This window comes from Catharus ustulatus, chromosome 11 (genome assembly GCF_009819885.2).
Source record: "Catharus ustulatus isolate bCatUst1 chromosome 11, bCatUst1.pri.v2, whole genome shotgun sequence".
NCBI lineage: Eukaryota > Metazoa > Chordata > Aves > Passeriformes > Turdidae > Catharus > Catharus ustulatus.
Genome location: NC_046231.1, coordinates 20,877,886 through 20,888,945, shown reverse-complemented (window position 1 = coordinate 20,888,945; position 11,060 = coordinate 20,877,886). Strand labels below are relative to the sequence as shown.

The 11,060-nt window shown below is 55.0% G+C and overlaps 1 protein-coding gene across 2 annotated transcripts; it reads left to right on the top strand.

The window, feature by feature from the left end:
- Window positions 1-3,848: 3,848 nt before the first annotated feature.
- Window positions 3,849-9,939, top strand: LOC117001665 (adenine phosphoribosyltransferase-like). 2 transcript variants are annotated; one of them, XM_033070131.2, is made up of 5 exons: window positions 3,849-3,886; window positions 6,693-6,796; window positions 7,717-7,850; window positions 8,632-8,710; window positions 8,927-9,939. In XM_033070131.2, exons 1-5 carry the CDS (start codon window positions 3,864-3,866, stop codon window positions 9,067-9,069), a joined length of 483 nt encoding a protein of 160 aa, XP_032926022.1. In that variant the 5' UTR covers window positions 3,849-3,863; the 3' UTR covers window positions 9,070-9,939. The 2 variants fall into 2 exon arrangements, with proteins under 2 accessions (XP_032926022.1, XP_032926021.1); XM_033070130.2 differs by lacking the exon at window positions 3,849-3,886 and adding an exon at window positions 5,834-5,934.
- Window positions 9,940-11,060: the final 1,121 nt, after the last annotated feature.

Here is an 11,060-nt window from a genome sequence, read left to right as displayed (position 1 = left end):
ACTGCTCTGGTGGTGCCTTCTGCTCTCAGGCTGGGAGACAGAAATGCCAAAGGAACGCTGCAGTTTGGGGCTGTGATGTTCCTTTCTTTAAGTTTATTATGCTGAACGCTAAAAGCTTAATATCTTCCTGGCCTAAGAGCCCAAAGAATTTCTTTCTTGCCTTTAATTTCCAATTAGCTGAGCCTCTCAAGCCTCCCAGCTCTGCCCCTGAGGCTCTGTTATCATCCCACCCTCCGTGCAGAGAAGCTTCCGAAATGGATGGAACTAATAATGGTGCAAAAACTCCTGCTGCATTTCCAGGCTCTGCCTGCAAAAGCGGAGCCTTGATTTCAAATCCTGCAGCGACAAATGGATTATTTCAGTGGCAAATTGGTCCCTGGGGACCAGCAATTTGGGGAGCTGAAGGCTGGAACTGGGAAGCAGCAGATCAATGCCCTCACTTAGAGCCAAGGTTAATGCCCTGAGTGCAGCAGGGAAGGAGAACTCGGCTGTGCCTGTCCGGGGGGAGCCTCAGGAATGTGTCCCAGGGAAAATGGGCAAGTTTGGAATGAGGGAAAGGTAAAGCCTGGGGGCTCTTTCTGTGGGGTTTGACTCAAAGAGTGGAACTGGTGTCTCCAAGAAGGAGGCTGTGGGACTTGGGACAGTAAAGTGGCAGTTGCCATACCTGTCACCTCCAGCCTTCCCCAAACAGCACAGACAGCATCCCCAAAATTCCTGATTTCACATTCAGGATCTTCTCAATTTGGACACTCTGATTTTCCCCAGTGACAACAGCACTGAAATAACCCCATGAAAGAATTCCAGCAGCTGAAGAAGGACCTGTGGAAGGTGAGAACTGAGTGGAGTTTGTGGGGGAGGAAGGTTTGGGGTGCTGGGAGGTGATTTTGGCTGCACAGTCCCCAGCAGCCTCTGGAGCACAGCCAGCAGAAATTCCTCCCCAGGGACCCTGCCCTTGTCCTCAGCACTGGGAAACTTTACAAACTAAACACACTTTTATTCTCTCAAGAGTTCCTTTGCTTGTTCAGCTTCCAAATAACTGCTCTGCAGTTAGAATGGCCTGTTTTCCATCTCTCCTAGCAGTTAGAATACTTGGAAATCGACTTTTCCTTTTGTTTTCTGGTAGCACTGGATGTTTTTCTGTGTTATCAGGAAGCGACACTGTGGTGCCCCTTGAATTAAACTGTCAGGTTTTAAGAACAGCTGCAAGGGAAGAACTGAAATCCCATTTCTGGGTTCTTTCTTCCTTTGCAAAATGGCTATTTTAAACACATTTGCCTGTTTTCTTTATATCCCCTTCCACCGTTTAAAGTTTTGTTGTTGCTCGAAGTGGAGTTGGGATTATATAAATCCTAAATAAAGGTGGATCCATAGCCAGGAGCTTGTGGTCTTTTAGGAGGGAGAAAAAACCTCTGCCTTCCAGCTTCTGGAGAGAGGCAATCTGGCAGCTCTCAGGGCCTTTGTCCCTCTTGGAGTCACTTAACACCCTCTGGGTGACAGGAGCTTGGTAGCACAATTCCCAGCTGAAAGGGAGAGCAGATAAAAGCCAGCAGAGAGGAATGTGAGCCAAATCCATTAGTTCTGGATCAGACACAAAATCCAGGCTGGCCAGGGGAGAGAGAGGAGTTTTGTGTCTTCTCCAGGGGTCTGATCCAACCTGCTGCAGCAGGCAGGAGGTGCTGCCTTGGGCTCTGAGGGAGGCACAGCTGCATCACCACAATTTTCCCTCTTTTAGGGGGACAAAACCAGCTCTGAGGCTCCTATCCCGAGCCCAGGGATCTGGCTGGGGAGCTGCATTCTTCTGGTGTTGAAATGAGATATTTCAAATTTGTTGGGGTATTTTTGTTGGTTGTTTTTTTTTTTTAAGGGTTTAAAGTGCATGAGTTTCCTCAGTGAGATTGAAACGAAACATTCCAGTGGATTTGCAGGGAAATTTTTGTGCTCCTTTTCCCTCGTGGAAGGGAGATGTTGAAATTCAGGGCATTTTGTTCCACTTCACACTGAAGTGTTAAAATCCTGAACGGAACAGAAACTTCCAGGCTCAGCACAGCTCTTTAATTGCCTGGTTAAGCTGATTAAAGTGAGCTCAGCCAGTTTCTGTGCTCCCTGGCTAACAACAACAACAACAACAACAACAACAATAATAATAATAATGATAGTAACACCTCTCCTATCAGCATCTCACAGCACTTTTAAATCCCTGATGGCCTCAGTGTCCAGAAAAGAGACAAATCCAGATTCCAGGTGCTGGTTCCTCTGCCAGGCAAGGATCAGCCCTGGAGCTCTGAGAGCCACGAGCGGATGTGGAGTCACCTCCAGGGTGATATTCCAGAGCCCTTTGACATCACATTTGGAAAGGGGTCCTAGGAAAGTTCTTTGCAGATGGAAATTGCAGTAGGAGTCAGCAGTGCTGTTTGAAAGGTGGAACAATCACAGGAAAAACTGATTTCCTTGGGGTGTTGCAGTCCTGGGCTGTGCTGATGGGTGCAGTTGGAATCCTTGGAGATGGGGATAAATCAGAGTTCAGACAGGAATCTCAGGAATGTTGGCTTTTCACCACGATTTCTGGCAGCTGGGTCACTGCAAGTCCAGTTTGGTGTAACCTTTGTGCCCCTCCTGGCAGAACTGATGGGGACACTGATCTCACATCCCACCCCTGGCTGTGGGGTGGAGCAGGGGGGGCACCCAGCAGCTCATCCTGGTGAAGGTTTGCCAGGGATGGTTGGGATGAGGAGCCTGGGAACCTCACTCAGCCTCCAGGAAAAGGTGGTGGAGTGTCCTGCAGTGAGGGTGGGATCATGGGGGGCTCACAAACAGGACAGGGGTGACACAGACCCCCCATTCCAGCCCCTCTGTTAGTGAGAGGCAGAAGCAGAGCTGCCTGGCAGGCTGAAAAGATCCTTTTTTTCCCAGGAAATAAGCTCCTGCTTATTTATTTCCACGAGTAGGCAGATAAATTCCATCAGCAATTCCATCTGCCAGGAAGAAGAGGAGTTGCTGGAACAGCTCATTGTCCAGTGCTGTGCTTGTAAGGTCACAGAAAAACCCATCCAGCTCATCCCAGGGAGGGTGAGTGCTGCACAACCCTGGTTCCACTCTCCTTCCTCCAGGTTTGCTTCCCTGGAACAGCTGCCCAGAGGATTCTTCTGGTGCCAAAGAGATAATCTGAGCTCAGGGAAAATCTTAGTTGGTGAGGGAATGGTTGAGGAGGGAGCAGGGGCTGTCTCTGGCACTAGAGAGAGTTGGGATTGTTCAGCCTGGGGAAGAGGAGGCTCCAGGGGGACCCTGGGGCTCTTCCCAGTGCCTGAAGGGGTTCTGAGGGAGCTGGAGAGGGATTTGGAAAAGTGCCAGGGTCAGGGGATATTGCTTCCCCAGAGGGCAGGGTCAGATTGGATATTGGGAAGGAATTCCTGGCTGTGAGGGTGCCCAGAGCAGCTGTGGCTGCCCTGGATCCCTGGAAGTGTCCAAGGCCAGGTTGGAGCACCCTGGAATAGTGGAAACTGTCCCTGCCCACAGCAGGGGCTCTCCAGAGGGTGTGGGTGAAGTTTTCCTGGTCACAGCTCCCAGCAGCAAACACTGAGCTCAGCCAGGGCCGTTACAGGCTCAAACTGCTTCTGCTTTCCACAGTGAGCCCTGCCCGGACGGGTTTGGAGCAGATCCAAGGTGTGTTTGCTAATGGAAGAACAGTTCTGCTCATCTGGTGGATTTTGCACGGCCAAACAACATTCACCACTGGGAGATGGGAGCTGTGGGAGCTCCCTGAGCTGCCCAGGACCTGGTGACACCAGGAGCTGTTGGTCCAGAACCTGGGCTGTGTTATTGTCCCTCACGGGGACATCCCAACCAACAGGTTTAACAGACACAGAATGACTCCAGGAGTTCACACGAGGTGATGAGGGGATGGAAAAGCAGGAAACTGTAAAATCCTGAGGAGCTTGCTGTGTGTGGAAGGCTGGGCAGGGTGAGGGGGTGGAAATGGAACCCCCAGGCAGGGAGCTCCTTTCTGAGACTGGGCCAAGCAGGGAAATCCAGCTCCACACGGAGCAGGCACTTGGGAACTCTTCAGAGGGGAGCCTGGGGCTCCATCCCTTGCTGTGCCAGGGCTCCATGCACCTGGAATTGCAGCTCCATGTGCCAGGTTATCAGAGCTCCATGCACCTGGAATTGCAGCTCCATGTGCCAGGTTATCACAGCTCCATGTACCTGGAATTACAGCTCCATGTGCCAGGGTTATCAGAGCTCCATGCACCTGGAATTGCAGCTCCATGTGCCAGGTTATCAGAGCTCCATGTGCCAGGGTTATCAGAGCTCCATCCACAGGGAAATTTGGGCTCTGTGCATGAAGTGTCAGAGCTCCACACACCGGGGGAATCGATGCCTCATGTCCTGGGGTACCAGACCTTCCTGCTCTGGGATACCTCCATGTCTGGAGTGTCACACCTCCATGCACTGGGAATTTGGGGCTCTGTGCATGGGGATACCAGAGCTCTGTGTGCCTGGGGAACTGATGCTCCAGCACACTGGACCTCCAAATACCGGGGGTCCTGGGGCTCCAATGCCACAGGGTACTGGAGCTCCACACACTGGGGGAATGATGCTCAGTGCTCCAGGATAACAGAGCTCCAAATACCGGGGTACCAGAGCTCCAAATAGTGGGGGGACTGGGACTCCAATGTTCCAGGGTACTGGAGCTCTGTGCTCTGGGGGCACTGACGCTCAATTCTCCAGAGTACTGGAGCTCCAAATACCGGGATACCGGAGTTCCATGCACTGGGGGGAGTGATGCTCAATGCTCCGGGATACCGGAGCTCCAAATACCGGGATACCCAGAGCTCCAAATATTGGGGTATCCAGAGCTCCAAATACCGGGATACCAGAGCTCCAAATCCTGGGGTACCGGAACTCCAAATACCGGGGTACCGGAACTCCACACTCCAGGGTACCCAGAGCTCCAAATCCTGGGGTACCAGAGCTCCAAATATTGGGGTACCCAGGGCTCCAAATACCGGGGTACCGGAGCTCCAAATACTGGGATAAACCAGAGTTCCATGCACTGGAGGGAGTGATGCTCAATGCTCCGGGATACCAGAGCCCCAGGTATTGGGATACCAGAGCCCCAAGTATTGGGATACCAGAGCTCCAAATACTGGGGTACCGGAGCTCCAAATACCGGGATAAACCGGAGTTCCATGCACTGGGGGAAGTGATGCTCAGTGCTCTGGGATACCAGAGCTCCAGATACCGGGGTACCCAGAGCTCCAAATACCGGGGTACCAGAGCTCCAAATCCTGGGGTACCCAGAGCTCCAAATACCGGGGTACCGGAGCTCCAAATATTGGGGTACCGGAGCTCCAAATCCTGGGGTACCGGAACTCCAAATACCGGGATAAACCGGAGTTCCATGCACCGGGGGGAGTGATGCTCAATGCTCCAGGATACCGGAGCTCCAAATCCTGGGGTAATGGAACTCCAAATACGGGGGTACCCAGAGTTCCAAATATTGGGGTACCAGAGCTCCAAATCCTGGGGTACCCAGAGCTCCAAATACCGGGGTACCGGAGCTCCAAATATTGGGGTACCGGAGCTCCAAATCCTGGGGTACCGGAGCTCCAAATATCGGGATAAACCGGAGTTCCATGCACTGGGAGGAGTGATGCTCAGTGCTCTGGGATACCGGAGCTCCAAATCCTGGGGTACCGGAGCTCCATGCCCTGAAGAACCATACCCCCGTTCCCCCGGTCCCCGCCGCTGCCCGGCCCGGCCCCGCCGCTCGGAGCCGCCCCGGGGCGGAGCCGCCGCTCGGTGCCGCCCGCTCGGTGCTGCCGGTGCTGCCGGAGCTGCGCACGGCGGGGCCGCCATGAGCGAGCCGGGGCTGCGGCTGCTGCGGGACCGCGTCCGAGCCTTCCCCGACTTCCCCGAGCCCGGCGTGCTGTTCCGGTGCGGCCGGGAGGGCACCGGGCTGGGAACGGCAACGGGAACGGGATGGGGATGGACCGGAACCGGGGGGGAAACAGGAGTGAAACTGGAGCCGGAAATGGGGTGGGAAGGAGAGCAGGGAATGGGAATAGCGCCGGGAATGGCACCAGGGCTGAAACATGGAACTGGGAATGGAACTGGGAATGGCACCAGGGCTGGAGCCTGGAACTGGGAATGGAACTGAGAATGGAACTGGGAATGGCACCAGGGCTGGAGCATGGAACTGGGAATGGAACTGGGAATGGCACCAAGGTTGGAGCCTGGAACTGGGAATGGCACTGGGAATGGCACCAAGGCTGGAGCCTGGAACTGGGAATGGAACTGGGAATGGCACCAGGGCTGGAGCCTGGAACTGGGAATGGCACTGGGAATGGCACCAAGGTTGGAGCCTGGAACTGGGAATGGCACTGGGAATGGCACCAGGGCTGGAGCATGGAACTGGGGATGGCACCAGGGCTGGAGTCTGGAACTGGGAATGGAACTGGGAATGGCACCAGGGCTAGAGCCTGGAACTGGGAAGGGAACTGGGAATGGCACCAGGACTGGCGCCTGGAAGTGGGCTGGAACTGGGAATGGCACCAGGGCTGGAGCCCCACCAGGGACTCTGCCATTTCCCATCCCTGCCCCTGGCAGCACCAGGCTGGATCTGAGCCTTCCTTGGGCTCAGGAGGTCAGAGCAGCCCCTGCAGGTCTCTCACTCCTGCCCTCCTTCATTACAGAGATATCAGCCCCTTGCTGAAGGATCCTGTGGCGTTCAGGACTTTGATTGATCTTCTGGAGGATCATGTGAAGGCATCTTTCCCTAAAATCGACTTCATTGTGGGTGAGTGTTGGTTGAACATCCCCGAGGCCAGGGCAGAGTGCTGTGTCCCAGGTGGGAAGTGTGGGATGGCCCTTGGGGAATGTTGTAGCCCTTGGACACAAAAATCACCTGAACGTTGGTTTCTGTCATGTGGTAACACCAGGACAGTTCATCCCCTTCACCTCCTCCTGTGAGTTCCTGAAATACTGGTTTGGGATGTGGCAGGTCCCTCTGACACTCGGGTCCCATTTGCATAATTCATTGTTAAAAAAGAGGGAGCACACAAAGTGCCTGCAGTGTCCCAGCTTGTTTTCCTCAGGGAGCCTTTCCAGGCCAGCACAAACAGCCTTGGTGGCCACAACACCTCTCAGCTCACCTGGCAAAGTTCTTGGGCTGGGCCCCAGCCCAGGGTTCAGGGAGCACAGAGCAAACCTGGCCCAGGTGTGCTGTGATAAGGGGAGCCTGCCCAGAGGTGCAGAGGTGCTGCTGGTGTGGCCTGGCTGATACTGGGCTTTATCTCTGAGGAAAAAGGTCAGAGGGGGAGGAAATGGGTTCTTGGGGCCCAGCAGCAGCACATCTGTGCTGGTGTTTTCTGTCCTCAGAAGTGGCTTGAAGAGCAAATTGCTTTTAGAGCCCCCCTGGATGGGAGGATAAAGCAGGGGGGTCGTGCCAAGACCCTCCCCAGTGAAATTGCTCCGATCTGAGGGATGGGACAAGAGGAAAAGGCCTCAACTTACACCTGGTGGGGGTTAGGTTGGACATGAGGGAAAATGAATTCACTGAGAGGGTGATCAGGTGTCACAGCAGGCTGCCATGGCAGCACTGGAGTCACCATTCCCAAAAACACACGGATGTGGCACCTGGGGAATGGTTGGACCTGCTGGTCTTGGAGGCCTTTTCCAAGGTTTCCAGGAACTCCCTGATGGCTGCTCTGTCCCCAGGCCTGGATTCCCGTGGGTTCCTCATCGGGCCCCCCCTGGCTCAGAGGTTGGGGATCGGCTTCGTGCCCGTGCGCAAGAAGGGGAAACTCCCTGGTGCCACCCAGTCCATCTCCTACAGCCTGGAATATGGCAAGGTGAGGGAGCAAGGGCTCAGCCTGGGGGGCCAGGGCTGCTGAAATCCTTTGGGGAGGGGGTCCCAGGCTGGGTTCTGGTGCCCTGGATAATCTGGCACAGCACAGCCCCGGGAGTGGCACCGAGCCACGGCCTGAGTTTGTGCCCGTGGGTGATGTTTGGTGCTGTGCCACGACTCTTCTGAGGGCTTGGTGCTCACACTTGGTGCTAAATGGCTTTCTTTGGCTTGAATTCAGGGGCATGACCACGGAGAGTGTTCCCCACTCTGGCAGTAAGTGCTGTAAGTCAGAGCCTCCTGCATGGCTTCCACCATCCCACCCCCTAACCCTGAGCTGCTCCGAGCACTGAGCCTCAGTCTGTGCTGCTCCCACTAGGAACTAACGGCAGCAGACCCCCCAAAGCCAGGCCTAAGCTGTGAGGGTTGTTTGGGCCAAGCCTAGCGTGGGACAGGCTCGTGTGACACGTGCAAACACGTGCCAGTTTATATCTGGCTCCAGGCAGAGCTCCCAGTGGGTTCCTCACTGGAGAGCTGCTCTGGGATAAGATTCCTGATCAAAGTTCAGGATCTTGGCGTGCCAGAGGGTTGGCCCAGCAATCCCCTCCCTGCTCTGTGTTTCTGTGGCGCTCCCCTGTAGCTGGAGCTGGGATTTTGGGGACTTTAGGTGCTGAGTGTTTAGGCTGATGTCGCTGAGGACTTGTCTGTGTTCCAGCATGAACCAGCAGCTCATGAGGAGTTTCTCTCCAAGGCCACACTAAAACAAAGCTGCTCTTTGCTCCCTGCAGGCTGAACTGGAGATCCAGAGCGATGCTGTGGAGCCAGGACAGAAAGTGGTGATTGTGGATGACTTGCTGGCAACTGGAGGTGAGGGGAGCACGTGTGACACATGTACACCTGTGTTCATGGAATGGCTGGGATAAATCCCATCCAGTGCCACCCCCACCTCCCAGGCTGCTCTAAGCCCCATCCAGCCTGGCTTTGGGCACATCCAGGGGTATCCAGACCCTGTTGGCAGCAGCAGGGTGGCTGTGGGGCTGGGAGCTGCCCCTGCAGTGAGGCTGTTTCTGCTCCCCTCCTCAGGTACCATGTGTGCTGCCTGCGAGCTGCTCAAGAGGCTGAAGGCTGAAATCCTGGAGTGCCTGGTGGTCATAGAGCTGAAATCCCTGAAAGGGTCAGAAAAGCTCAATTCCATCCCTTTCCACTCCCTGCTGCAGTATGACTGAGGAGGAGCAGGGAGGAGGGAGCACTGGGAACAAATCTGGGGCTTTATTCCGTGACTCTGGATGTCACAGGGGGTGGGAAGGGGTTAAACACGGGTTTTGAGCATGGCCAGATTCTCTTCAGTCCTAAATTTCCCAAGCACTGTGTGGAGTGTAATGATCCCTTTTGGAGTTCATCCTTTTGGGAAGGAACAGGCTGATTTTTGGGGGGCTGGAGACCAAGTTGCAGCTTCACTGAAGCTGTGGTTTTTAGGAGACCAAAGTGATGACATTGCTGCTGAGGCAGGAGAGCTCTGACAGGGCACCAGCATTCCCTGGGCTCCAAGGAACCTGCTAAAAAATTCCCAAAGAACAAAAAGCAATTATTTCTGTAAGGGACAAATCCTGCTGTGTCTGACCTCAGGAGGGGTGGATGCTCTGTGCTGTCACACACAGAACAAGCTGCTCTCACACCAGGGCTGTGCTTGTTGAGAAGTGCCTGCTGTGTCCTTAAATCAGGATGGTGCTGGGGTGGATGAATCTGTTTTCCTTCCCTGGAGACCACAGGCACCTTCTGTTCAGCACCACTCCTGCACATCCCAGTCCCTGTGCTGCTGCTTTCCCCCTGCTGGGGGGTTCTGGGCCAGTTCAGAGCCTGCTCTTGCTGGGGTTTGGTGCAGGTGAGGCCACAGGAGGTGTTGCAGTGGCCTCAGGTGTGTGATGGGTGATGGGGGTTGGAGATGCTTCCTCCAGCACACTTCAGTTTGGTCACAGCTAAATCCTCGTGTGCCAAAACTTCCACAAGCCTGAGAACATCAGGGATTGTGTCCCTGGCCCAGCAGGGACTGGACTCACGGGTAAAATAAATATTGACGTATTTTTATGTTTCCTAAACTGTCTGAGAGCTGTTCTTGCAGTGGCTGAAGCTGTTCATGACCCTTGGGAGTGTTTCCCTGCAGCCCCAGCTCTCAGTGGAGCAAGGCTGTGCTGTCCATAATCCCCCAAAAGCTTGGAATTGTTTCCAGGGAGCATTTTCTTTACTTTGCACCAACCTCTGGCTGGAGGGGCTTGGTCAGCTCAGCTCCCCTTCCCCTTGGAAGGACAATTCCAGCTCTCATTTCCTGAACAGCCACTTCAGGGTGCCCAGTTTACACTGAGGAACACAATTCCCTGGGCACCAGGGCTCTTGGGGAGCCAGGGGAGGCAGCAGCTCACAGGCTTGGCACCAGGAGAGGGTCCTGCTGTGGGGGAGAAGGGAAAATCAATTCCACCCCAAAGAGCCATGGAAAGCAGCTGTGAGCTGGGGAAGCAGCGTCAGCCCTGCCAGTGCCAGCAGGTGACATCAGGGAACGTGGGGACGGTGCCTGGGCCTGGCTGGGCTGCCAGCAGCCCCTGATGTCATTTGCTTGGAGAGAGCAGGCTGGGCAGGGGCAGCTTCCAGGTGGGAGAAGGGTTTTATCCGGAGGAGCAGAACGGGAGCTCGCTGGGAGCTCTCCTGGGATGTGAGCGTGGCTGCCAGGCTGCTGATTGCAGCTGATTGCAATCCTGCTCCACTGCAGCCACTCAAATCCAGCTCCTTTCCAATCCTGCTCCACTCCAGCCACTCAAATCCAGCTCCTTTCCAATCCTGCTCCACTCCAGCCCCTGAAATCCAGCTCCTTTCCAATCCTGCTCCACTGCAGCCACTCAAATCCAGCTCCTTTCCAATCCTGCTCCACTCCAGCCACTCAAATCCAGCTCCTTTCCAATCCTGCTCCACTCCAGCCCCTGAAATCCAGCTCCTTTCCAATCCTGCTCCACTCCAGCCACTCAAATCCAGCTCCTTTCCACCCCTGTGAGATCCCTGAGCATGGTGAGAGCCCAGCCTGCCCCAGGAGCCCCCAGCCTCACACCAGGAATCCCCCCAACCTCACACCCACCCCCTGGGTTGGGTTTAATCCCTTCTCCTCCTCCCTGGAAACTTGGGCACACTCCTGCCAGCAGTGCTGGGCTGCACAGGCAAGCACAGGCCTGGA